Raw genomic sequence first — 26,960 nt, 5'->3', positions numbered from 1 at the left:
GTGACCACGTGGGCCAATGTTTGGGCTGAACTCACTTCCTTAGCAACGTGTATCTGAACCAGGAAGTACTTTTGGACGATTCGGCTAGCTCTGTGAAGCGCTGTGGATGGAGAGTGTTGTGGCTGCAAAGTTTATCTCACTTACATGTATCAGTGAAATAACAGTTCATGTGTATTAAACACATGTCAGCTAACGTCGTGGTTAGCATACAGCGCTGTCACTAAAAGGGGAGGAGGAGTGAAATCTGTAAGTTAAGGTCTGTTTTGTTTTTGGGTTAGCGAGCTGTTAGCTAACAAGCTAACGAAAACACATTACTGCAAGCTTATTTTGTCTGTAATCTGCGAGTTTGTCCATTTTAACTCGTTAAATAGACACGTAGCATAAAGTAAACAACCTATGTTTACTAGTTCAAACTTTAAACTGCGTACATGAACAACAGACAGGAGAGTTGATAACGTCGTCACGATACCGCAGATGGGTGATGATACATTCATGTTATGTGCAAGCTTTCAAGCTCTGACTTTAAGCCTAATCGGTCACAGCTAATAGCAGGTATTAATATATCGTTTGGTAAAAGGTAGATGTTATTGACATGATGATCCACCGCTGACAGATCACTGACAGCGGTGAAGAGTAGCGCTAACAGATGAGTGATTCATGTGTTGTATATAAGAATAATGATCCATTACTTTAACCACAGAAGTCATTGTCAGTCCTGGTTCAAATGAAAGCTTGTTTTCAACAGCCACCACACCCTTAATGGCTGAATGTCCAGTCAAAAATATGAAATCACCCTCGATGTGTGTTCCTTTTTCTTTCTCAGGTGTGTCCTGAAAATGACTTTCTCACCTCTGTGTGATAGGCCATGATCGGCTTGTCAAGTTATGCAGGGGTTATGGAAAGTCTAATCAATTCTGCTGAAGAGCAGCAGCCCTCCTCTCCCCTGGACAAGTCATGGTCCAATAAACAGGAATCAAGCAAGAATCAAAAGCCAGGTGTCGGTGGATTTGTTTTGGTGCATGCTGGTAAGTGTACACACCATCATTAAGCAGCATAATTAAGAAGCCAAAAGAGGAATATGTGAGCTGTAACCCATATTAAATCAACAGTGTGTAATGTCAGGGTCATTAAAATTGAACTTGATATTAACTGAGCTTGTAATGGGTTATGAAGATGTCTATTGCACGTACACAACACCTGTATATATATTTAGTCTGTTTTCCATGTCTTTTCTTATTTATTTATAAGTTAATTTAAGCACTCCTGCGAGAGTTTTACAAACCTTTCTTAAGTTTGTTATCGACATCTGTAAAACCCACAAATGTGTGTTATTTTAATCAAAGATGTGGTGTCATTGAACATACTGTAGTCGCGTCATTAATAAGATTAACCATTGACCTGCATGTTTTGCATAATGAGCTGCTGCCTCATTAAACAAAACAACAAATTACAGGCAGATTGCAAACCCTGACAGCTGTGACACACATTTGCCCTGTGTTTTCATAGGTGTACATTATGCTGGTATGTGTCGTCCATTTGAGATGCATATAGAGAAAGTGTACAAGAGATCAGAACATGAATTTTGGCCTTGAGCCAGACCACACAGTGAGGACATCACCCCCCCTGTCTTCTTCAGCTTATTACGATGTGAATTCAAGCTACAGCATTGTGATAACGTTTTCTGTTGTTTTGAGGTAGCTTTGAATATGGCTCTCCTTTTATTTATTTTTTACTACTGCTGCTATTGGTGCATCCGTGATGCACTGAAAAACTACATCAAGATGTCAATTATTTTTTATCATTCGCTTTCACATTATATTTGCTTTCAGGAGCAGGATACCATTCTGAATCAAAGGCCAAGGAGTACAAGCATGTGTGCAAAAGAGCCTGCCAGCGAGTAAGTTTACCTTATGGGCATTACCATAGATTATACAATATGTGTGCAAACAAGCCTGAACACATGAAACCTTCCTATGTTTGTCCTCAACTGGCCTCATTTATTGTGAAATATTTGTAAATGTTTTGCTATTTGGGACATCACAGGTTTTAATCACTTAAGTACTTTCTAATTAGAGAGCAACAGAACAGATCGAGACGTGATCATCCATTAAATAACCTCTCCTGGTTTCCTTAAAAAAATCAAAGAATGATGCAGCACAATCATTTCAAAATGCAGTTTTAGCTCAAAACATTCAACATATAGTATATGTACTGCATTTATTACCAATACATGTTGGTTTCTTTACAATATGTTTATGTGATCATTTAAACATAAGTATACTTTTATTGATACAATGAACATGAACTATTATACATCAACTGCTCTGACTGTCTAAAAGTGGGTTGGTATAACAACAAATTGTGAAATTAAGTCAAGGTGCATACAATTCTGAATTATTGTCTTTAAAAGTAAAAGATATTGCATGTGGAATGACCAACTTTTTGCATATTGGTTCAAAAAGTGGGGAGGTTTTTTCCATCTTTTTCCAGAAAAATGGAAAAACATTTCTTACTAAACATTCACTTTTTTTACTAAACACTCACTTTTTTGCAGTTATTAGCAATTACAACCCCCAACATATTACATACACTTTATTTATTTATTTCATTTATTATTCCTCAGCTTGAAAACTGGAATATTGGAATTTTCTCTTACATTTTATTAGAAGTCTGCACAGATAGATACAAAGTATGTGTGACCAGCTGTCTTTAAATCATTCAATAGAGTTTCAGCAGTTCCAATCTTTGCTTTGGCTGTATCGCTGAGGCACTTCACTGTTCTTGTTTTGAAGTCATTCCAGTTTTCATTTGGCTGTATTAAAGAGCATTATGTTGTTGGAAGGGAAGCCTTAGTTCTTTGGCACTCTAGAGCAGGTTCTTCTCAAGAATGTCCATGTATTTTATTTCATTCATTGTGTCTTTAGATCTTCTCTCAGTTTGCTGCCACTGAAGAAAAACAAGCCCATAGTGCCAATCATTCTTGCTTTATAATAGAGATGGTGTTAGATAGTGATGTTAGATGATGAGCTGTGTTCAGTTTCTGTCATAGGTCGTGCTTTGCATTAAGACCAAAATAGTTCAATTTTAAAAGGGGTCAGTTGCATTCATGTGTCCCGGTCATTCACATACCTTATTCCAATGTATTAGAGTGCTGCCATTTGTCTACACGCACATGAACACACAGCCAGCCTTTGTCGGCCTCTGTTTTCTTAGTCACAGAGGGAGCTCACATGCAATCAGTGGTGGCACAGTGCAAAAAAACTAAACAGATAACTAGGAAAGTGGAGACAATGCACATGCATGTTCATATATCCTAGTAAATGCACTGTAGCCTTACTAAAAGAGGAAAATAAAACCTTCATGAGATAAGGGGCAATGTAAAATGATTTATTTCTGTATGTATCTTATCATGATGTTATGTAATGGACTTTAATGAAGTATTGTATGAATGCTGACATTGCTGAGCAGTGGCTGTATTTGGTGGTTTCACTGGAAACATGCTACTCTTTTTAACAAGGTGTCCCTGTCTGTCTCCTACAGGCTGTTGACCGGCTCAAAGCTGGGGCTCTTGCAGTGGAAGCAGTGGCTGCAGCACTGGTTGAACTTGAGGTTGGTTGATTACGATCCAGGTTTGATTATATAAATTCAGTCCTCAACCATTGTAAAGTCAGTATTTATTAACACACTGCAAACAATTATTTTTATGTCCAGATTGGAGTAAAAAAAAAAAAAAAAAACAACATCCAAAAAGCTTTCAGTGCAGATAAGCAACATAATTTGACATGTGTGTGTGTTTATCCAAAACGGCTTTACTCTGTTCCAACCTCTGATGCATGTACGCACATCCTGTTGGATGATGTAAGGGATGATTTTCCTCAGGGCCAGGTTGGAAGAAAAGAATGATTGTGATGAACTATGCAGCTGCAAAAATGTACAGGGAAGTGCCGTGTAGCAAGCGCGTATAATAAACACCCAAAAGAGAAACAAACATGATAAACAATTAATTATAAATTGAAAAAGAAATGAGAAAAAAGTCAGTAACAAACTTAACCTTTATTCCATGTAAAATATTACTTCCCATTCACATACTGACATATTTGTACCATGTAATTCATATTAGCAATCGCATGTGTTTGGAAGTAAAAATGTGCCAAAAGCAAAGTAAATCTGCTTATACAGCACGGAAATACCAATTCTTTATGAGGGAGCTATTAAGCACAAAAAACAGAATGAAAACTTAAAACCTAATATGAACCAACATAACTAGATTAATATGAGAGAACAGAGGGACATAGGCTAGCCAGCCATTTTCTCCCAAAATCAGTGTCAAGATCATTATCTTTCGTGCAGAGAGGGTAAAATTGGCAGATTGACAACAACATGGGTTTTCCAATCTGATTATTATTGCGTTACAGAGAGATCTGTGTTGTTTTTTTCTGTCAAAAAAGAACGTTTCTGCAGTGAGTAGTGTTTTCAGGTGTTTTCAGCATATTCAGCAGGGTCATCATATAAGCTTGTATATCTTTATTGTCTGGAAATATTGCTGTAAAAAGAGGTACCCCTTTTTATCATGGTTAAACTACCTACAAAAGCTCATATTTCATATTTTTTATTTTAGACTTTGTTGTTTTAATTGTTCCCAGGACTCTCCTTTTACAAACGCTGGCATGGGCTCCAACCTTAACTTGTCAGGGCAAATTGAATGTGATGCAAGTATCATGGATGGGAAGTCGCTGCATTATGGAGCTGTAGGCGCCATTAGTGGTGAGTTACAACACGTGTGTTGATATTTATGTAATACTGCTAGGTTGCTGTGGCACTGAAGTTCAGTCACCTGGATGTAATGGCAACAAATCAAGCCAGTTTTTGCTGATTTACTTTCTACCATCTCAAAGTTTTCAGAGATTACAGGAGTGAATTGGCATCATAAATTCTTGAAATAGGGGACCACCCACATTTTACCTGGAGGACAACCAAGTAATGCTCCTGATATGTACAAATCAGCAAACTGACAAAGTTTCCCTTGAAGGTTTTCAACAAAAGCAGTATTTCTTTTTTTCAAGAGCTCAAGATTTATTCCAAACAACAGCCCAGGGGTGAAAGCTGGCACTCAACATTTATGCCAAAAAACAGCAGATTGTTTTTATTACCACGTCTGCATGAGGTAACAGTTAGGCATATAATTTTGTACATGATGAATGAAATTTTCTTGGCTTTAATATAAAATAGGATACTTGTCAACCTGTGTTTTTCGAAAGGTCAGCAGAATTCAGTGAGCTGATTTTTTTTATGAGGCAGAATGTTTAAAAAGCAACCTAGCATTCATAAGTGTGATTGTGTAACAAAAGCAAAAAAGAAAAACATCCAATCCTGCACAATAGACTCAGTGAATACATTGTCTGTGAAAAGAAACAAAAATCATATGTACTGCAAACCATGTCATGCAGAGAAAGACTGATGATTCAGCAAAAATTGAATATAATATTGATAAGTATGTTTTATGTAGTGTATAATCACATGAAAATAAGAATCTTTCAGGCTTTTTATCCATGATGTGCCGTGTTTCTTGTATTGATTTGATTAAAGGATTATGTAACCATGATTTGCTTATACTATAATAAAATCAAGTCAATTGCCAGCACTGATAATTCTGCCTCTTCCTTCAGGTATTAAGAACCCAGTTTTAGTTGCAAATCGTCTACTGAATGAAGCACAGAAAGGGAAACTCTCAGCTGGCAGAATACCTCCCTGGTGATTATCATGGTTGTCAATTAATGCCTTATTAATGCGACTATATTTTCTACTTGTTAATGTTTTGTTTTGTTTATCTGTCAGCTTTTTAGTGGGGCGAGGAGCGCATGATTGGGCCGTCAGCCATGGTATACCACCATGCCCTTCAGAGAAAATGGCTACCAGTAAGTATTTGAGTCAGGAGATTTGGAGAAGTGCATCAACTTGTGTAGATTCAGTCGAGTCAGAATATTTTGTCACACACAGAGTTCAGTTTATCTGCGTACAAGAGAAACAAGAGAAAGATGGAGCTGGCGGAGAAAATGGACACAGGACATAATCAAACAAAGAAAAGACGACAATCAAGTGAAAATGTGAGTAGTATTATATCAGTAAATGTTAGATCATTTATTTTAATGGCTTTATGTGTTATGGATTTTGAGGTCTCACCTATACAAAGGTGTTGGGAAATGTTCTATTAAAATGCAAGTACACTGAGTAAAAGAGCAATCAGAGCACACCTACAGTATGAAAGGTACCACGTGGAGTTTCTAGTAGCACTATAGAGTTTTTTTTTTTTTTGTTTTTTTTTAAATATGGGTGAGTTCTTGTCTTGTTTTAACATGAATATGGCTGCATCACTTGGTCTGTTGCAGCTACTAGTGTCGGAAATTGCATTTATTCCTTCCTCTTCTGTTAAATATCATTGTTTTTTATTCTAACTACATTCTAAGTTTTAAAACAAATTGCAGTGTATGTAGCTTAGCTTTTGGACAAAACAAAACTGAACGAAAAAGGCCAAAAGTATCAAGTAGAATATGATATTTTATACAGGAAGAAATGAATAATCCTCCTGAACTAAGCTATGTCCTGCCACTTTTGATCTCAAGTTCTTTCAGGGTCATTGAAGGAAATTGCATTACCAGATTTGCACAGACTGTTCCAAGAAATTATTTAAGAAACTAACAAGAGTAAGGGCAAAGTTTCATTGCCCTGAGCAGCTGAACTAGAGAGTGGCTTGATGATGAGTAGAAAAGCCGCTGAGAGCAAATTAATTCAGCTCCCTGCTCACCAGCAGTGTTGCCCACACAGACAAGGGTGGGAAAGTTTATCTTGGTTCGGATGTTAATTGTGTTAAATGGTCTAAAACGTGTAAATGGCCACAGCCCAATGTGTTCCATTGGACCTGTTTTTGAACAGTCTTATTGTTTATTTAGTTCAGTCACATCAATCCTCAATATTAATGATACTGTGTATCCATAAAAAGAAAGACTAACAACCGAGTTGGACTGTTTGTTGACATATGATCTATTGATTGATTTAAGTGTCAAATGGTAATGGGCCTAATGAGAGTTAAAGCTTTGAGTTGCCCTCTGTTCTCATCTAACTCTTACATGTTTAGACAAACCTGGTTGACCTATTAAAAGATTAATATGTAACCATTTGGTGCAGTCCAGCTACCACAGACCTGGACATGACAGACACACTCAGACTGTGACTGCTCACATGCAAGTCATGAGTTTCAGGGTATTTTACAGGAACTTGGCATCAGCCTTATCTTAAATTTTGATTCTGCCATGGTCATACAAAGTCAGTTAACATGTAATTACTTATTTGCATCAAGAATCGTGACCATTAGAGACTCAAATATTTCTGCAGCAGGCTTTAATTTTCCTGCACAATGGTTTTTTTTATGTCTCTGTTTTTCTGCCAAGCAATAAAATCTTTCCCTTATTTTTTTTTCAGAGCAATATAAGCACCTGCCTGTTGATGGTGTCTAGTTACAGTGCAATCTAAAGCATATTGATATAATTCCAAGAATGCTTATAAGTCTTTACAGTCCCTATTTTCTGTGGATTTTTTCCCCCTCCTTTACGGATCTTGATAAGGAATGACAAGATGGTCTTTGTAGCATTTCGAAATAGCTGGCTCTGGTTCTTTTTGGCCTCAAACGCCTGGAGACAGGGCTGATTTAGGAGCGCATAAGAAAGATGAGACAGCCTTTTTTTTACTCTGCCATTTCATGGGTACAGCGTGTACTTCAGTTTTTGGTAAGAATGGGTAGAGTTGGAATACATTTCCATAATGCCATTTCACACATTTACACCATAGAGCTCTATTCATCTTACTGTCTGACTCATGAGGGTTCACAAACAAGTCACGTCCAAAGCAAACTGCAATCAGGGAAAGAAAACAGCTGACTGAGATCACAACAATAAATTCTTGATGAACTTTGAAGGGCATGAAATAATGATTCATAAATTTGTCATGCTGTACATTCTTAATTTTGGAAATGTGCTTTCCCAAAGATGATAGCTCTACGTCAGAGATGTGAAAGTTTCCACAGGCCTTTGTCCGTAATCTCAAATTCTCACTTGGTCACTTGAAAATGTCAGTATTTGTATATACAGCACCAGTCAAAGGTTTGGACACATCTACTGATTCAAGGGTTTTTCTTTATTTTGTTTTCTGCATTGTAAAACAATACGAAAGACATCAACACTATAAAATAACACATATAATCATGTAATATACAAAAACTGCTAAACAAACCAAAATATGTTTCATATTTTAGATTCCTCTTTGATTTGATGACTACTTAGGGCGGGTGATTGTGGAGGCCAGGTCATCTGATGCAGCACTCCATCACTCTACTTCTTCATCAAATAGCCCTTTCATTGCCTGTTTTGGGTCGTTGTCCTGTTGAGAAATAAATGACACTAAACCGCAAACCAGATGGGATGGTGTGTTGCTGCAAAACGTTGTGGTAGCCATTCTGGTTAAAGTGTGCCCTGACTTCTCAATAAATCACCAACTGTGTCACCAGCAAAGCAAACCCACACCTCACCTTCTCCTCCGTACTTCACAGTGGGAACCATACATGCAGATTCCATCTGTTCAAATTCTCTGTACCTCACAAAGACACAGAGGTTGGAACCAAAAATCTCATATTTGGACTAATCAGACCAAAATGCAGATTTCCACCTGTCTAAAATCCATTCCTTTTGTTTCTTGGCCTAAACAATTCTCTTCTTTTTATTGGTCTCTAATGAACTTATCCTCTGCAGCAGAGGTAACTCTCCTTCTTTATTTCTTGGGGTGGTCCTCATCAGTTTCATCATAGTATTGGACAGATTTTACAACTGCACCTGAAGTAACTTTCAGAGTTCTTAAAATTTTCCAGACAGACTGACCTTCATGTTTTACAGCGTTGATGGACTGTCATTTCTCTTGACTTAGTTGAGCAGTTCTTGCCATAGAATGATTTACTGCAGTACTTAAATAGCGCGATTAGCTGTATGCCAACACCACCTCAGCACAACACAACTGATGGTCTCAGACAAATTAAGAGGTGAGTGTGCAAAGCTGCCATCAAAAGGCAAAAGGTTTGTTTCACACTATTTCTTTACTAGATGATTCCACATACGTTATTTTATAGTTTTGATGTCTTCTGTATTGTTGTCCAGTGTAGAAAATAGTGAAAAAAACAAAACCCCCAAACCCTTGAATGAATAAATGTATCCAAACTTCTGACAAGTACTGAATATTTTTTTCTTTTCACTTGATTCTTGTCTGATGATGTAGGAAAATGGTTCAGGGTGCCTCGACACAGTGGGAGCCGTTGTGGTTGACCTGGAAGGGAATGTAGCTGCAGCAGTGTCCAGTGGAGGCCTGGCCATGAAACATCCTGGCAGGGTTGGCCAGGTAGTCTGCATCCATGTCTTAATCCACATCACAACTTCAAATTTCATCAGCCCCAATGTGTTATACACTTTCAAGTAACAGCCTCAGCCTATATTTTAACTCAAAGACTGTTCTTTTAGTTTAGTTTTTTGAATATTTTAGTATTGTAATATCTCATTTTTAATTTATCTTAACACATAGCCGACGCAGTGGTATATTAAATGGACAAAATTATCAGTGTAGTGTCAAATTATAATAAAGTGCCGAGAATTTATGCAGCAGAGAGAAATTAGGGCTTTTCCTACCTATTCTATCTGAAGCCAAGTCTTTCATTAGCTAATGCAACTTGTCTGGTACCCAAAACGACCCAGGCTCAAATCCAACCAGGGACCCTTGTTGCATGTCATACCCCTTTCTCTCTCTGTTTGTTTCACCTTTTCACTGCCCAGGCAAAAAACAAAAGAGTTATTCTGCCATTGCTGCTGTTTAATGTGATTAAATGAGGCTACCTGGTTATTACCTGTACTTCATGTTTTTTAATATGAATGCAAACTCAACATTTTCTAGTAAAAACTTGATGCATGTCATACACGTCTCTTCCTATGTTTCCTGTCTGCATCTCCGCTATCAGTTCTCCATTAAAGACAGAAAATGCACCAAAACATAAACATATGTTTAAAAAAAACACTAAACAGAAAACCTGTCTTTGCTAAAGGTCTTTTTACTCTTAGTATGACTCAGCTGCAAAAAGTTATGTGTTTGCATTAATGGCAGCTCAATAGTAAAACAATAAATTAAAATAAGGCACTCAATACCAACATAATTAATGAATCTGTAAGATTTATTGTCTTAGCCTCATTAACATTATAACTGTGTAAACAGTATTACTCTTTTGTGTCTAAACGGTCTACATTTCCTCTCTTTTCTCAGGCTGCTCATTATGGATGTGGCTGCTGGGCTGAAAATGCCTGTAATATGAACACTTACTCTACAGCAGTGAGTACCTCAGGTATACCACAGCACCCTTTCTACAGCCTACTTTGCAGGTTTTTGTGTGTAATGTTTCCTCTCATGTTACATTTTTACCACTAGCCTATGGTTTTTTAGGAGATGATATGAATCTGAATGAGATATTTGATGTGCGTCTCTTGTTTAGACCCAGACAGTCAAACTTCAAAAAGCCTGATAATACTTTCCGATGACCTCCAACCATTCCCGCTGAGTGATTCTCATCTGTCACTTCCTCAGTTGATTGAGTCATCATTCTCCGCTCTTTGTTAGTCAGCTGCATGCCAGGTGCATTGCAAAGCTCTTTAGATTTACAGTGACATTTGACATGGGACACCTGCTATGGACGTGACAGAAAGAGAACCGCTGTAGTACAGCAGAACACTGGTTAGTTCGCAAACTAGTTACAGTTAAGTACAGTTATCTAGATTCAGGTCATCAGTTAGTTGGTGTAAATATGTGCAATTAAGTCAGTCAGATACAGCTTTGTATGAAGTTATTTTTAAATATCAAAGTGTATGTCACAACATCTCATGGAAGAGGGATCCAGTATTGATAGTATCAGGTTTCCTTTTTGCCTGTGAGCTATATAACATTTTATTTTGCATTGTTACAGCTTCTTCCTGCTTTAAACTGAAAATTAAATGTAGCAGCATCCATGTGATGTGCCAGTTTACAATAAACAGATAACTCTTGTTGACATGGCAGTTCATGAGATGCCCCTGCTAACACAAGGTAAAGAAAAAAAAGAGAACAACTTTTATTAGACTTTGAATAGAACTGTATCAGAGGTTAGCAACTTTAATGCTTTCAAGTTCTAAACACTCTTTGGCTTGCAAACATCCTGAACTCGTAACTCAATTGTAGACAGTCTCCGTCAGTCACCCTACTGCCCCCCCACCCCAACCCCACCACTCCACCCTCCCACCCTCCCACCCCCACCCCCCACACACACACTGTTTGTGCCATGGGAATGATTTATAGTCGTCACCTGTCACTGCTTGTCCCTCTCCCTTTCCTTTCTTTAATGTGTCTGCAGTGTCAGCATCAGGAGGAGGAGTGAGAGGAAGTAGGTGGTTGCTATTGTTTCTCGTAATAAAGAGCTAGAAAGCTGAACTATGCCAACTGGCAAACTTGCTGGGTTTCCATAGTGGTTAATGGCGGTCATCAAGGTTTAAGGTTTGACAGTTTGTTAAAGGTTGTCAATAATTTATTAGAGGAAGTCAGAGCTATGAAAACAGCTGTGCCTACCTCACATGCAATCATAGCACATTTATTACACAGAACAATGCTGTTGAAATGGATGGGCAATGATAGAAAGATGACTAAGAGTGCAGTAGATGATTACATCCCCTCAAGTATAAGCTCATACATTTAGATTCAGTGTTCTTATCATCCACGACAGATTTAAGTTAAGTTAGATTTAAAAAAAACTTAAACTTGCTTTTGGGGCTTTTGACATTTTCAAAGAAACTGTCAATGCATCAACAAATAATTCAGCCCAGAATGATCTGAACAGTAAAGTGAGCCATTAGAATATGATTTTGTAATAAATGAAAAATTGAAATATAACGGTGCTTATAGATTGGGACGTGTAGATAGAGGCTGTAGACAAAGGGGCTAATAAAAAAATGTTTTTACATTTTCTGCCAGCACTGCTGTAGCAGAAAAGATTGTAGTATTAGTGTAACAAGACCAGTTTCTGTCCAGTGTTGTACTGTATTTTAAATGAGCATAAACAATTAAAGTGCAGAACAACGTCAGCTGAAACGTAATGGTTGGATGGATGGCTAGATTGAAAGACACCACTGGAAAGTATTTTGGTCTTTGGAGTAACATTTCCGTTTAAAAGAGACTTTGCTGTTCAGTTTTTCAAATGTACATTTTTAATGCTCGGAGCACCGTGCATCCATTTCCCACCATTACACTTGGATGGCCGAAAAAAAACACAGCAACAGATATCTGCATTCCCACCTCCTCTCTCTTTCAGTCTCTGGAGTGTGTATAAGGAACTTGGAGGTTTGGATGGAGAGGTTACTCAAATCCTTCACACTTCAATAGAAACCTGGCCTTCACTGCACCAACTTGTCTAGTGAAAGTCAACTTCTTTTAGCAATAGGAGCCTTGGGAACTTTGGAATTAAAAACGGGTCTGGCCTTTCCAGCTCTGCATGTAGAGAAACTATGTCAGCCACCTTCTTAATTCCATCCATCTTTTGCTGACATGGCAAACACAGGAGCAGAGAGGCAATCTCCTGAAGCTCTGTCTCTTTTAGGCTTTAAATTAATAGGGATAGTCATTTGAACAAAGACATCCTGCCCTTTCGGGCCCAATCTGCCTTTTTAAAGAGGAGTCGCATTTTTTTGGACCTATAAAGCATATATACAACCGTGCTAAAAGAGTGCATGCCTCTTATAGCTTAAAGAAAAATTCCTGGCTGTGAGATGTATATATCAGCCCACTTCTTTAAGATGCATAGACGTTTGTCTGCAACATAGCTTCTGGGGAACATTAAGATCTTTTGATGTGGATCTGTAGCCTAATGCATCTCAGTGCAGAGAGCTGATTTGATCAGACAGGCTGAAGCGGGAGTCATATGTACTTGGACCACTGAGGTTGCCGGCATTTTCCACCCTTGAAGCTTGCCTGAATGAATGATCACCAGCTCTGTATGTTATGTTATACAATTCTTAGGAACTTACACACCAATCAGAAGCACAGTTTTAAAAGATCCAACTAGAGTGTTCATTACGTACACAATAAACCCCAGAAAAATAGTTGCAGTTGTTGAAGATTTTTGAGACATTTCTCTGAAGCCAAAAAGTTTCAAATGTAAAGTTTTATTACTTTATGCTACAGTAAATTTTGATTCTGTTGGGACATTTGTATCTATGATGGCACAAGATGCCAGTTTGCTGAAGACATCCAGCCACTTCCTCGTGGTCTCCTACTTAAAGGTGATAAAACAGGCACTCTAATCTGGACTAGTATAACTTATTTGTCCTATTTTAAAATAAATTAGACAAGCAATATAAGATTAATCTATTATTCCAGTAGATGAGGTATAGATATTTTGCTCTGTATATATTTTCAGCTCATCCTCCGTCTTCCCCCAGTATATTGCGGCTTCCCTTTGATGTTAGTTTAAAAAAAAAAAAAAAAAAAAAAACTTTCCTTATGGGGATGGAGAGCATAATGTGTGTTCCAGTACAACACCTGTTTTTAATTTCCTAACATGAAAGGCATTCCCATCAAAAGAAACAGAAAAACAATAATTTTCATTCTGACACGAGGAGTATGATCCTCACCCTATATGTCACTCTTCCTTCCCTTCACCCCACCACCCCTTTTACCCGTCCACCCTCCCACCACCTCCTCTGCTCTAATTTGTTTTGCAATATGCGGCTCATGCGGGTCTTTTTGTTTTATACACGTTGGCTGCTTTGTCTGGCCTCTACTTTGCTGTGGCCGGTTAGACAACAGCTCACAAAACATCACTGTTTACTCTTGCTGCTGTTGGCTGTCGCATGCTGTGTCTCAGTTTGTTGGCCTCTTTTTTTTTTTCTTCTTTTTTTTTTTTTTTTTACATTTATCTTCTTTGGAGTTGCTGCTGTATGTGAGGCTCCTCGCTGCAGTTCAGCTTCAACTGTGTTTGTGCTGCCATAATATCCAGTTCCCCTGGGACAGAGTGGTTTACGGTAAACTCAGTACAAAAGGCGCGGTACCTGGCCAATCCGACATTCTGCTCTTGTTAAAAAAGAACTTCAAATTGCTCCAGGCATCTGGTCTCCACAGTTACCGACCTGCATTCAGTTTTGTTGTAGTTACCTGATATTTTATGGGGACTTGATTTGTGTTTACAGAAACAACAAGGCTATATTCTTCAGTCTTTATGGGGTTGCGCTGGAGCACATTTAGATTTCTTTAGTTTTTCCTGAGTGCAGGTAGACTTTACATTTGAGAAAGATCATATTTAAGAATTAAGTATGCACTCAATATCTGTCTTTTTCTTGCCAACAACAAGGTATTGGCTTTAGCTGCAGTCCTTTAAGCAGTAAGTAGCATACTATCTAAGATATAAAAAATCACACCTGCTATGTTTTGAATTTGTAAGGTGAGACATTTCTACAGGCTGCCCATGTTTTTTATGGTTCCTGGTTTGCTTAAATGCTTAACAGAACAGTTTGTTTCTCTCCTTGGACTTCTCTTTACACAACATGCAGTATGACTGGTGAGCATTGAATTAATTCAGAGGAATAGGTTTTGGCATGAATAAAATGTTCTCACACTAAAATATACAGTGTGTCAAAGACTTTACAGATAAAATTGTTAGTTTTGTATTTGGCATGCAGTCACTCAAGACAAGTGTTTCATTTCCATAATTCCCTATAATAATATTAATAATATTAATAATAATAATAATAATAATAATAATAATAATAATAATAATTCCTTCTTTTATACCATCCACATTAAAATAATATAAATACATTATTTTTACATTTGGAGTGGGAAAATCGTGTTTCTAAAATGTATAGAATGGTGATATGTAAATTGATAGCCAAGTAACATAAAATAGATGCACAAATGTAAAGATGATTTTATGTTATAAGTATGCTGACACATGCTGCCATACGCAGCCTGCTGGAGCACACAGTTTACTGAAGTGGAATTAATACTAGGTGGTTGCAGTTTCAAATTCCCAGACCAGCTGTGAATCTGGGCAGGGAAAATTGAGTGAAAAACACGTTCTCCTTCACCAATTATTGTCAATGTGCCCCTGAGCAAGGCAGCTGTACTTGGCAGCCACCAGGTTCTGTCAAGTTTACCTGAAATCATACAGCTTAAAGGCATCACATTGATGGGAACATGCCAGAATGACTGCAGTAGCACTAAGTCTTTTTGTATTGGCCGAAAAAGCAAATCCTTTAATTCTGCAATATTTTCCATTACGTCACTTAATAACCAGATATACTGTATTGGAAACAAATACAAATTTTGAATATCAAAGCATAGTATTACAAACGGTAATCAAGAAGGGCTCTTAAGTCTTGATCTCTTCAAAATTTCAGTTCAACATCAAGATGTGAAGCATTAACACATGATTAATACCATATACAACTTATGTTTTAAAAGTGTTTTTTATTTGCCTGAGACACTTGGGCGTGAGTGGTTTGTGTTGCACGTTCAACAACTGTCTTAATTCTCTCACTGGAGACTTTGTGCAATTCTGATTGGAGCCTTGCAACAAAGAAGTGAGTTGATACAAGCTTATGTTACATTTTCAGCTGTGTCTGTGTGTCTTTTGCCAGGCTGTGGAGAGCATCTGATTCGCACCATGCTGGCACAGGAATGCTCTGCTGCCATGCAGTCTGAAGATGCCCACCAAGCACTGCTGGAGGCTATGCAAAACAAGTTCATCAGTGAGTCCCCTCATGTAGCCTGATTAGCACTCCTTTCCATACCCATAGATTTGTCAGCCAAGAGCGTGTTTGTGAAAAATGATGCACCGAGAGAATTAAACTAACAGACAGATGTTGCATAACATAAGGAAGAAACTAACAACTGGAAACATTGGAAATAATAGAATCAGAAGAGAAGTCTTTTGATTCATGGTTAGTTTTCACTGTTTAAACAGGGCCCTCAAATGTTCCACACATCATAGCTGAAAGCCGCAGATAATTTTGGAAGACATAATTGTTTTGTTGAAAGTTCATGTGGAGATGTCATTTTTTATGCCATATTCTCAGAAGTGGTCAGTTTTAGAAAGTCTTGTTAAGTGTGTTTGCTGCGCCTGTGAATGACCGCTGGGACAGCTCAGAGAAGACAGAGCAGAGGAAGAAAGTACATGTGGAAACATGTGGTGGTTTCTGCCTTGTTCTGGCCCCCTTTAGAAGTCCGTCCCAGTTTGGCTCTGTCATGGACATCTGTAACACCAAGACATTTTGGACAGGCTGGATGAAGTCAATTTGAAGTTAATTCTTCTGTTTGTTTCCTTTCAAGGCACACATTAAGTTAAACAAAGCTCCATAAATCTTGCTTTAGGAGGAGCAATGATAACAGTGTCTCAACTAAAGTCACATAATACATTTAAGTCAGTTTCTCTAAATTGAATATCTAAAATAAGCATTCCATCAGTTGTTTACATCTGCTTGTGTAATACAGTGAGTCTCATGGTATGGTAAACCTGCCACACACACATGTACGGTTTAAATCCATACATTTAGAGCCCTTTCACACCTAGCCCGTTTGATCCAGAATTAGGACTTTTCAGTTTGATCAAATATTGAAATTACGAGTGTGAAACTTCCCCTGGACCAAACAGCCCAACATTGGCTGGATCAAACTGAACCATTATTCGGTTCATTTCTACTATTAAAACATTTTTTGGATGGTTCAGACTTTCGTACCAGTTAGAGGAAGTTCCAGCAGGCTATCGTCACGGAAAAAGAAAAAAAAAGAGCTGCGATAGCACATGTGGAGAGGAGGAGACAGAGTTTTTAATTAAAAAACTCTCAGTCTCGACATTATAAAAAGTCAACTGGAAAAAACTCATAAAAACGCCAACACTTTCCAGGTATTTTTGGAAAGGATATGAAAGGACTGGAGAGCAATGCCACCTGAAGATACAATGAAGAAACAAAATGTTTATTCATTTTCCTCCATTAATTCAAACAGTGATAGAAGGCTATCCTCCAAATTGACAACATGCTGATGAAATTGACACATGCCCATCTACAAACCACTCAATGTCTATGATGGGGGCACAGCCTACATAGGTGATGACAGCAGGATGTAGTTATGTCATGTGTGCTCAGATAACTGCAATGTGGAGCCAAAACTAACTGGATCAAATGTATATAAAGTAATAACAAAAACATTAACCATGGCTCAGACTTTGAGATGTGAAAAAGACCCTTAATTTTCTTTCAGTTGTTATAGATTGTACAACAAATACCCTGATTTTATGTAAATGTCAAGCTATACTAAAAAAAAAAGTGTTTTATTAGAGATAGGGGAACATTACAACATGGAACCGAAAGTGTGAAATGCAACAAAGAAACAATGCAGAACCAGCAATATGTCCATCAAAGGCACCAACCGGTCCTGTTTTCCTTCAACTTGATGCTGTCTTGACATGCTGTAGCTGTTCTCAGTCTGCTGTTTTCCAAACCGAGCCCTCTTTTCTTTTATTGCAGCCAAGATTTTTTCTGTCTGTATGACACCTCAGTCAAGCATACCTCTGCTAAGTCAAGAAACAAGAAGCTCTCATACCACACACAATAGTTTTCTTCTGTTTTGTTTTAAAGAATAAGCGTAAAAGTCTTGGAGGGTTATCTAGCTGGATGCTTTTCTTTACATGATAAATTCTATAAGAGTGTTATATACAGAATGGGGTGTTAAATATTTCAACACCTGTCACTATTGTTAAAACATGCTCTTACAAATGAGTTGAAATACTTTTTATTTAAAAGTCTGCTAAATAAAAAAAAAAATACATCATGACACAATAATTGCTTTCAGTTGTTTAACTTGGCCAGACAACTAGAATGGAGAGCTTTTCTTTTCATAGATTAGACTAATTTGATTAAACAGGCTGTGTTTTGTCTCTTTTTTACACACGTTATTCTTGGTTCAGTTTGTCAGAGTGGAGCAACATTATTGATTAAAGTAAAACTTGTCATTTTGTACCATTCTTATGCCATGTTTAGTCATCTCAAGTGTACTGTCTTTCTTTTTGTGTGTCCAGGCTCACCCTTTCTGGCCAGCGAAGACCGTGTTTTGGGTGGAGTAATTGTCTTGCGGTGCTGCAGATGTGTGGAAGCTCAGCCTTCTCAAAATATTCAGGGTATACTGGGTGAGGCATTAATCATTTCAAGCCTGATCATACTCAAAACTCCACACCACAGATGATGGTAGGCAAAAAGTTTGGCTGTTAATATTTAAAAATCTATCATCAGATAGTCGGCAGAAGGGGGAGGTGGCTTTTCCTGACGGGTGGTCTGTGTTTTAACTTGCACAATCAGTCTTTGGTTTCACACCCTTCATCTCACATTCAAGCATAGACCTCCCACTATGGAATCAACCGCTAATCTTCAGACAAGTGGAGGCCTTCTCAATACTGCCCAGTTTGGCTGATTGTGTTGGTGGATCTGGTTTCTCTACCTGGAGCTTCTGAGAAAGCTCCTTTTTTTTTTTAGCAAAGCTACCGTCATGGAATGAGATTTAATCTCAGTTCTGAAAGAGAAAGTCAGAATCTGATAATTCTGGGTTTTATCTTTGCCATTTTCCCCGTGTGTTGATAACATGATGTATACTGAACCCTCAACTCCAAAGAAACGAATACCTGTAGATGAGTTTCAGGTCACTGACATACACTGACACATCTTGATTTGAATCTTAAAATGACTAATGACCTGTGAAGTTCTGTTAATACAATATATTATATCAGCTTAAGTTATGATATGTTCCTGTTCCCTCTCCATACCCTTACTCTGCCCCCTTTATGATATTGAATTAATATATTTTTGTTATATTTATGTTGATTGTTTTTCTGTTTCCTCTGTTTTTAACATTTTTAATGTGTATTTTCACAGTGGAGTTCCTATGGAGTCACACCACAGAGAGCATGTGTGTTGGCTACATGTCTGCCCAAGATAGCAAAGCAAAGGTGAGCTTTCCGATCAGCTTGACAAGCAACATTAACAAGTCTTTAAGACAATACCTGTATGAGTCGAGTTCGTATTAAGACTGTTACAATATCACATTTTCACTACACAGTAATCATGGCCATAAGACTTCACAATAAGAATATTATTGCAATATCTATGGAACATTTTAAAATAATAATAATTCTATCAGTCAAATCCATCTTTAATTTAGTTTATTGTGTGTTTTGATATATGACTATACATTTTTTAAATATCACGGTTATCAATACCAGTGTACTGTGACACCCCTAGTTCGTATGAGTGTTCATAAAATGTAGAATATTCTGGAGTTTGAAGATAAATCAGATATGTTTTTTTTCATATTTTATGCACTGCTTTGTCTCCTGTCTTGACCTCCAGTTTGAGCCATGAACTTGAACTTGAGCACATGTCAGAGTCTAAGTCAATTTGACAAACAGTCCTTGATAAAGCCTTTTCCATGTCCTTTCCCTTCACCTGCTGATGGGAGACTGCCATCTTGTTCATTTTTGCACTTCGTCCCCATTTTTCCTCCCAGTTTTGAATTGGCCATGTCACTGCTTCTTCACTTCCTATTATCTCCTACTATATTGCCAGATTCTACTTGTCACTTGCCTGCGATGGATTTCATCCAAAGGGTTCGTGCTACTTCCCCAAATCCCACTTCCAGTTCCGAACCAGTAGGGCTTGCTAGTCTAGTGACAACTATATAATCCTTCCCAAACTTTCCTCCTGAAATAAGCTAGAACCCAGTACCCTGTGGTTGTAGACAACACGTTTGCCCCTGCACCACGTGTGCAAGCTGCCTTGTTTGGTAATCAGCTGATGACCTTGGCTGTTGTGTTATGGGACGTAAAATCTTTTATGCATGGACTTTTACATTTGCAATTTTGTGGAAAGAAATGACTACATCATTAAAAATTGGATTAGCTGAATTCAATTAAAATCATTAGCAACATTCACAAGTACAGATATTGTGTGATTTGAATCAGTGTGGCTTTATAAGGAACAGTGATTAATTCTCAGGTCTCCTGGTTCTGAGTGGAGCGCTGGCTCAGACTGATTTGTTTGGCTAATGTATCTCTGTCACTATGAAGAGAGGGCACTGTTGTTCAAGCCTGGTTCAGATTTCAAAGTGTTTTGTCCTCCGTCCCGCCTCCCTGCCCCCTCACCCGTCTCTCTATGTCTCTTGGTCTATCTCTTGTCACGCCCCCTCTTTTGCCCTACCTGAACCTAAAGTACCATAAAGTTTACTGAAAGTCATGCAACACCGGGGATATCAGTATCCATCTGCATATTTGCTCTGTGTATTGGGCTTTGTTGTGGAATTTGAGCGTGCAAGCTCCCCTTTCACACCTGTGCCAACGTAAAGAGGTGAGCAGGAACCTTGTATTCCTGTGTTTTTTAGGTGCACTTCGAATAACTAGACACTCCTACTGTTTGTAGCTTTTTGTTTTATTTGCCTCCATACAGTAGTGTGTATAGTTGGAGGTTTAGCCAGCATTAGAGGAGGTTTGTGTTACTGGTGGCATATATAACTAGAACCAGTTGCCCACCATCACTTCATTAATATATGCATGAAAGATGTTGTCTATGAAATGAATGTGTTCAGTGGGCAAAGATCTGGGAAGGTTGTCTGTCTGTACTCTAGTGGTTTCTGGATCTCCTGGGAGAGGGTATCCACTTCCCCTTGAGGAGCCACTGGTGACATACTGATATTGTAGAGTGCAGCCCGGAGCACAGCTGCTCCACCAAAACCTCACTCTGCTCCTCAGAGACTGAGCAGCTAGTTGTGCGGCAGAGGCTACAAACCTCCCACGTGTTTCTGCAGCTCTCACCATCTGCATACCAGAGCAGCTGGCTGTTCTGTACTTCAAGCCTCCAGTCCGGGTGCAAAACTAAATTTTACCCCATTTTTCTTCCCAGAGTAGCTTCCCAGCTGTACTCAGAATTGGCCTCCGTTCACTGCTAACACATCGTCCATTGAGCGGATGGCATAACGCGGTGCATCTGTTTTCCCTTCAGCCGTTATAGTTCAAAAAGGCCATGATGGGAACGTTAATGCGATCAGGCTCCAGTTATGATATTTGCTGTCTGTAGACTCCGTGTAGAAAGTAGACAAGGGGAATAGAAGAATAGCACAATGAAGTTCACAATGCAGAGTCTAGAGAATTATACGACATTGTCGGCCCTAACAGATGAGGGTCGACAATAGTAACAAATATGGAGCTTTGTTATGACTGTGTTGTCATAGGTAGTTACTGAAGAAAAGTTGAGGAGGACTGGTGTTCCTATCGGACTTACAGTAATCCGGATTTAAGCATCTGCACATGTTGTTGCAAAGGTAAGTGGCTAAATATATAAAGCCAGAGACATCCATAGCCCCAGCTGCTATTCTACCGACATTCCTCCCATTCCTATTAGCATCCCACTGGTCCAGTCAGAGTCCATCTTCCATTGACTGTCTGTGATAAGAACTTGAAAGGGCTGACATACAGGAGTATCTAGTACAGAGGTCAGACTGGATTTATATTGCCGCAGGTTTACTTCTTTTAACACTGATTTTTATACACTCAGATTCATATGTGTATATTTTTTCTGACAAATGACAGCTTCGTAAACCCAGGAGAGCAGTGAAGCATGCTATAGCTCAGTAAAAATGTGTTTGACGTCAGGCCAGACATTGTGCTGGCAGCTTCTCTCAAGTTTTTTCTTACTTTTCAATCAGATGTTTGTTTCTGGGGAAAGTTGAGTCTGTATCCTAATCATTTTGACATTGGACTGTAAAATAGCTATAAAACAGCAGCGTTGCACAGGGAGAGCATCTGGTTTCATTCAAACACTCACCTGTGTTTGCACTGGATAGGACATCAAAACATCAGGCTGTGTTTTAAAGAGCTCCACAAAGCTGCATGGACAGGCCAGTGGCGGCGCTTCTGAAACAGTTAGACTATTGTTTTATTGTTTGTCATGATTGGACAGATGAAAGAGAAGTGTAGGTTCCACAGCACCACCACCATGGCTCAGTTCCCTCCTCCTGGACATCATTACCACTGTAAAGCCATCGCTGCACAAATTGTGAAAGGCCCGAAAAAAATCAAATAGCATGCAATTCAGGCATCCTGGATATTGTCTGCTTTGTATATTACATGACAAATGGCTTTTATTATAGTACATTTTGTTTTTATTATCCATCTCCAGTGGAGAATAAATAGCATATGTTTGTTTTTTGAATTTTTTTATTTTAAAAGAGAAGAATGTTTAAAAACCACAACACAAAAACAGCGGCACAGTCACAGAGCTAAATTTATCCTCTGGCGTACACTGTGGTGTTAATGTGTGGCTTCTCTAGCTCCTAAACACATTCATATCACCAAAGAATGTTGTTTTTCTCCGACAGATACAATGAAACTGTGTTATTCACGTTCTGTTTTGACTCCGCCGTAGTCGTGTCATGTGGTCACTTCAGTCACTGGGTGACAAGCTGCCAACAGGCTCACTGTAGGTTTGCGTGTCTTCATTTCTTTCTTTCTATCTATCTTAGCTGTTGTGTAATTCTACATTTGACACTGACTTGATAATTAGTTTACTCTGCCTCTTTAAACATGGATTCCATTACAAGGATTCATTAAAAAAGTATATCTGAACATACGTTGTGATATGGCCCCTTGTGGAGGAGCTGTTCTTGAGATTAACGTCACTCCCACCAAGAGACAAAATGAAACTCAGTATAAATCTGTGTGTTCAAGTAGAGTGTAAGCCTGAGACATCCTCACCGCTGTGGCCTTGTAACCTGATGTTCTGTACTAGCACTAAAGCTCTGGAAAGACACGTGTTGCTCTCAGCGCTGTGGTGGTGAATCACTGTACCACTTGTTTGGTTTAGTAAGCTTTTGACTCTTCCTGCTTACTCACTCCTGTTGACCGTTGTGTCAGATTGAAACAATATGCGGTACAAAGGCTTGCAAGTTGGTATGAGGTTTATGACGCATTGGTATGATTGTCATACACAGTTTTCCTGAAAATTATATGAAGTCATACTGCTAATGCTCAGCTATGTATTCAAGCTGGTTAGAATTTAAAAGGAAATGGCAAAGCTGTTTTCTTCTGTCATGCACACATCAAAAGGAAAACATTCATCATGTCACCATTAGTGGATTATGACTCAGCTATGGACCTTCATTTTAAAACAATTTTAAAAAGTCTGTTCTGTAACCCCACCCCCAGAAGATGGAGGCAAGAAGATGGACATAGAAAGGGGTATTGGAGGCATAATAGCCCCTAAGAGTGTTGCCATGTGTGCGTGGCCTTGTCTGGCTGTTGTCCCATTGTAGTGACAGTTGCCCTCGGGGTACCAGGGGCCAAAGTTCAGGCCTACGCAAAAAAGGAGTCTCGTAGAGGATGGATGCACCCTGCAACTGGGAGAGTGATGTCATGCCAATTCAGTGGCCTGCTCAACAAATGGACGGACTCTTCCCCTCAAGGCTGGAGCAACTGCTAACCTCCGTGGAGAGAGAGAGGAAGGCGGATGACAGCCATTATTGGCACAGGGAGAGTCGGTCACCTTTGATCCCCCAGTGGAAGTATCACTCCCGTCTTCACAGCTGTGTTTGCCCCGTCCCTCCTCCTCTTACTCCTCTCTGTTTCTGCTCAAACACAAAACACTAGCAGTCTGTTCCCTTTCTCCACTTACTCTGGCTCTCTATAAATACTCACTTGGCATCTTGAGACTTCAGGGATACTTGCTCATGATGCAACAGGAGTAGTCATATGTTCTTGGAAAAATGGAAATGACTGGTTGAGTTGTAGTTAGCAAATTATGTTCAGATTGTTGTCACGTATAGTATACTTTTAACCTTTCCTGGCAAAATAACATATCTTTCCACAGTTATTTTTATTAAGGGTGTAGAATGTCCCTGACTGATATTTAGCATTTTTACTCCAAATTCTGCTTCGTGAAATGTTACGTCATTGTGACCGAAGCGTTTGGGTGTCTATGTCTATGTCTCTGAGTGACGTCCGGGAAGATAATCCTTCAGGGGTCCCCAATAAGTGGGTTGACATGAAGAAACCTGAGGGTGGTTGCTTGGAAGAAGAGACTGTCTGATCTGGATCTTGCATTGTTTTGTTATCGGACTTTCTGTGCTAGCCATGGAGATTGCAGAAGAAGAAGAAGAAGAAGGATGTTCAGAAGTGTAGTTGGTTTCACAACACCATAGACCAACAAATAATGGTCAGCTTTGAAGGTGATTGTTTGTCTTGGACACTCACACACACACATGAAGAGAGATGCAAAGCTGTTAATAGCTGGATTAGGTGGCGTGATGCCCGTCCTACAGATTCTGTAAAGTCAAACGTTTAGTGATGGTGAACTGGGAACATCTGGCACAGACGCCTGTATGCAAAGTCTTCAAATCCTTTTCCTGAAAAATCTCTTGTATCCACTGGCCATGCTTCCACAGCTGTGGCAGCTGCTTAGGATTGTGGAAATGTGGAAAATGCCTGAGGACACCAGCGGCATATATATTTCTCAAACTGGACTTCATATTTTATCTTCTCAACTGTACATGGTTGCCCTCTATAAAGTGCTATTTTTGGTTGGTCAAATTTCATATTAAATTACATCTTCCATCATCACCATTGAGTGATCAAGACTTAGTTAGTGTTTCCTTTTTCCTCAAAAAGCTTTACCCTGTATGTTTATCTTTGCTTGGTTGTTTTTCTCACTGTCTGGGTTTCCTCTTTTGTTGCCTGCAGACACACATATCCAGACTACCACCTGGGACCGTTCCTGGCCAGTCCCTGGCCATCGAGGGAGGTGTGTGTCGACTGATGAGCGTAGCGGAGTGAGCCGCATTTACCTTCCTCCTGGGCCTCCTTAGCAATACTCCAATACAAACCCTTCCACACACACAAACACACACACAAAAACAGACACAAAAACAGACACAGACACACACACACACACACACACACACACACACACACACACACACACACACACACACACACACACACACACACACACACACACACACACACACACACACATACCTTTGTGATGCTAGAAGTAATAAGCTTTAGCTGTTTTAACAGGTTTCCAGGAAGGAGGGAGGGGTGTTAGCTTCTAGTTAGTGCACTTACAGGACTTCCTGTTGCCACTGTCTGCCTACAGCATGTACTCTATGCCAATCTACACCCCCCTCAGCTCTCCAGTGTCACCTGGATTAGACTTGATGCACCATTGCCTTGATTCACCATTATTTTTCTTTGTTACTCTTTTCCAAGTAAAAAGTGACGTCCTTCCTTTTGTATATAAGCTATGATTTAGGTAAACAGGGTGGATGTTCATGTTATTTTGTATTGCTGAACAGATGTGACTATTTTCAAACTTTTAGGAATTTAAAATGCAAGACCTTATTTTCTTGTTAAAAAAGTACTTTTCAAGTATAAAGGATGTCGGTATGCACCTTGTGGAATGCCTGCTACTCAAGATAACTGTTGTTGTGAACGGAGCATTTACAGCTGAGAGTTTGAACAGTGACGATAAAAGCAATTTATAATAATAAACACGTACAGACCAACTTCCATGTACTCACACATATTGTTATTAATCCTCCAGCATACTGTATAATGTAGCATTTATGTGCATCTTAGATCATGATGAGTTTTATAACCATTACAGCCATAGAATTTGCTTTGCTATAATTGTTTTAAAATGTGAACACACAGCTATTGCATGTACAAAAAAACACCTCCAGTAAGCCACTTTCTGTTCTATAGCAGGCGTAGAGTTGATCAAGAAGCAGTTTGCAGAGTGATGCTGATACTATAGCGCTCAGGTAGCAGTAATTGATTCCACCTCCAAACATGACTGTTAGTCATCATTTAAAAACACAATTTATATTTGTAGAGTTACATTGACAGACATGTATTTTCTTGTTTAAAGAGAAAAAAGGACCGCTAAAAACGAATTTATGCATTTTTAAGCCCATGAAATGGTGTTGTTGAGAATTGTACTTGAAAAGAGTAAAGGTCTAACTAAATTGATACTTCTGTCGGGATGATCAGTTTCTCTGATTTTGCTGTTAAACTCAATTACTAATAAGAATTCCAACAAAACCATGATAGAGCTTGTCTTATCTTTACTTGAAAATGCAATGAATATAAAAGGGTATAAGCTATGGAAATGATTGCACAGCTCTCTACAGTGCTTGAAAAGTAAATAAAATCTATGTTGCTACATTTCTTTGTCTAACTGTCTTTACTCTCTTAAACTTGATGACATGAGACATATACTTTGAATTGTGCTGCTTTTTCTCCGAAAAGGACACGCATTGCTACGCACGCAGCCGTTTGTGTAAACCCTAACAGACAGCATAAATATCATAATCTGAATTGTGGATTGCCAAAAATGTATAGTCTGGGAATAAATTACATGCTGGACAGTAACTGGTGTGGAAAAAAAGCAGTTCTGCAGAGGGAGTCGTGAGCACGCTGAAACCTCTCAGCATGTGAAAACAATATTGAAATCTGTGTTTGTTGAGGAACTTTAATGACTGGTAAAAATGTGTGCCATGCTCCCACAAACACAAGATATTCCTTTCCTTAGCCACTGTTTTTGACTTTTCAAGTGTGGATTACATAACCAATGTGCCATTCTCCAAAGATTGACAAAAAGTTTCTTTTAATTCCTCTTAAATGTATTTAAATTATGATTATAATTTGTATATAATAAATACATACAGTAGGTAAATTCAGTGTCCGTGGCAATAACTAAAGAATGATATGTATTTATAACAATTGTATCAGCTCCAGGGCATGAGTCAGTCCAGTTGTTCCCTCTGGA

General features: G+C 38.7%; 1 protein-coding gene across 3 annotated transcripts; it reads left to right on the top strand.

The window, feature by feature from the left end:
* Positions 1-96: 96 nt before the first annotated feature.
* tasp1 (taspase, threonine aspartase, 1) lies at positions 97-26,356 on the top strand. 3 transcript variants are annotated; one of them, XM_062430266.1, is made up of 14 exons: positions 97-246; positions 824-1,025; positions 1,830-1,897; positions 3,541-3,609; positions 4,644-4,764; positions 5,667-5,751; positions 5,836-5,915; positions 5,998-6,104; positions 9,316-9,435; positions 10,345-10,423; positions 15,735-15,845; positions 18,173-18,280; positions 19,020-19,093; positions 24,869-26,356. In XM_062430266.1, exons 2-14 carry the CDS (start codon positions 866-868, stop codon positions 24,959-24,961), a joined length of 1,275 nt encoding a protein of 424 aa, XP_062286250.1. In that variant the 5' UTR covers positions 97-246; positions 824-865; the 3' UTR covers positions 24,962-26,356. The 3 variants fall into 3 exon arrangements, with proteins under 3 accessions (XP_062286250.1, XP_062286252.1, XP_062286251.1); XM_062430267.1 differs by lacking the exon at positions 97-246 and adding an exon at positions 656-708; XM_062430268.1 differs by lacking the exons at positions 15,735-15,845; positions 18,173-18,280.
* The last annotated feature ends 604 nt before the right edge of the window (positions 26,357-26,960 follow it).

Source organism: Scomber scombrus, chromosome 12 (assembly GCF_963691925.1).
Source record: "Scomber scombrus chromosome 12, fScoSco1.1, whole genome shotgun sequence".
In the NCBI taxonomy this organism is placed as follows: Eukaryota; Metazoa; Chordata; class Actinopteri; order Scombriformes; family Scombridae; genus Scomber; species Scomber scombrus.
Note: the sequence above shows the minus strand (reverse complement) of the source record. Positions and strands in the feature narration are given on the sequence as shown.

Coding starts and splice junctions, on each gene's coding strand:
- tasp1 (XM_062430266.1), top strand. CDS start 866: ATGATCGGCTTGTCAAGTTATGCAGGGGTTATGGAAAGTCTAATCAAT. Junction 5,916..5,997: donor TTCAGAGAAAATGGCTACCA/GTAAGTATTTGA, acceptor TGTCACACACAG/AGTTCAGTTTATCTGCGTAC. Junction 18,281..19,019: donor AAATATTCAGGGTATACTGG/GTGAGGCATTAA, acceptor GTATTTTCACAG/TGGAGTTCCTATGGAGTCAC.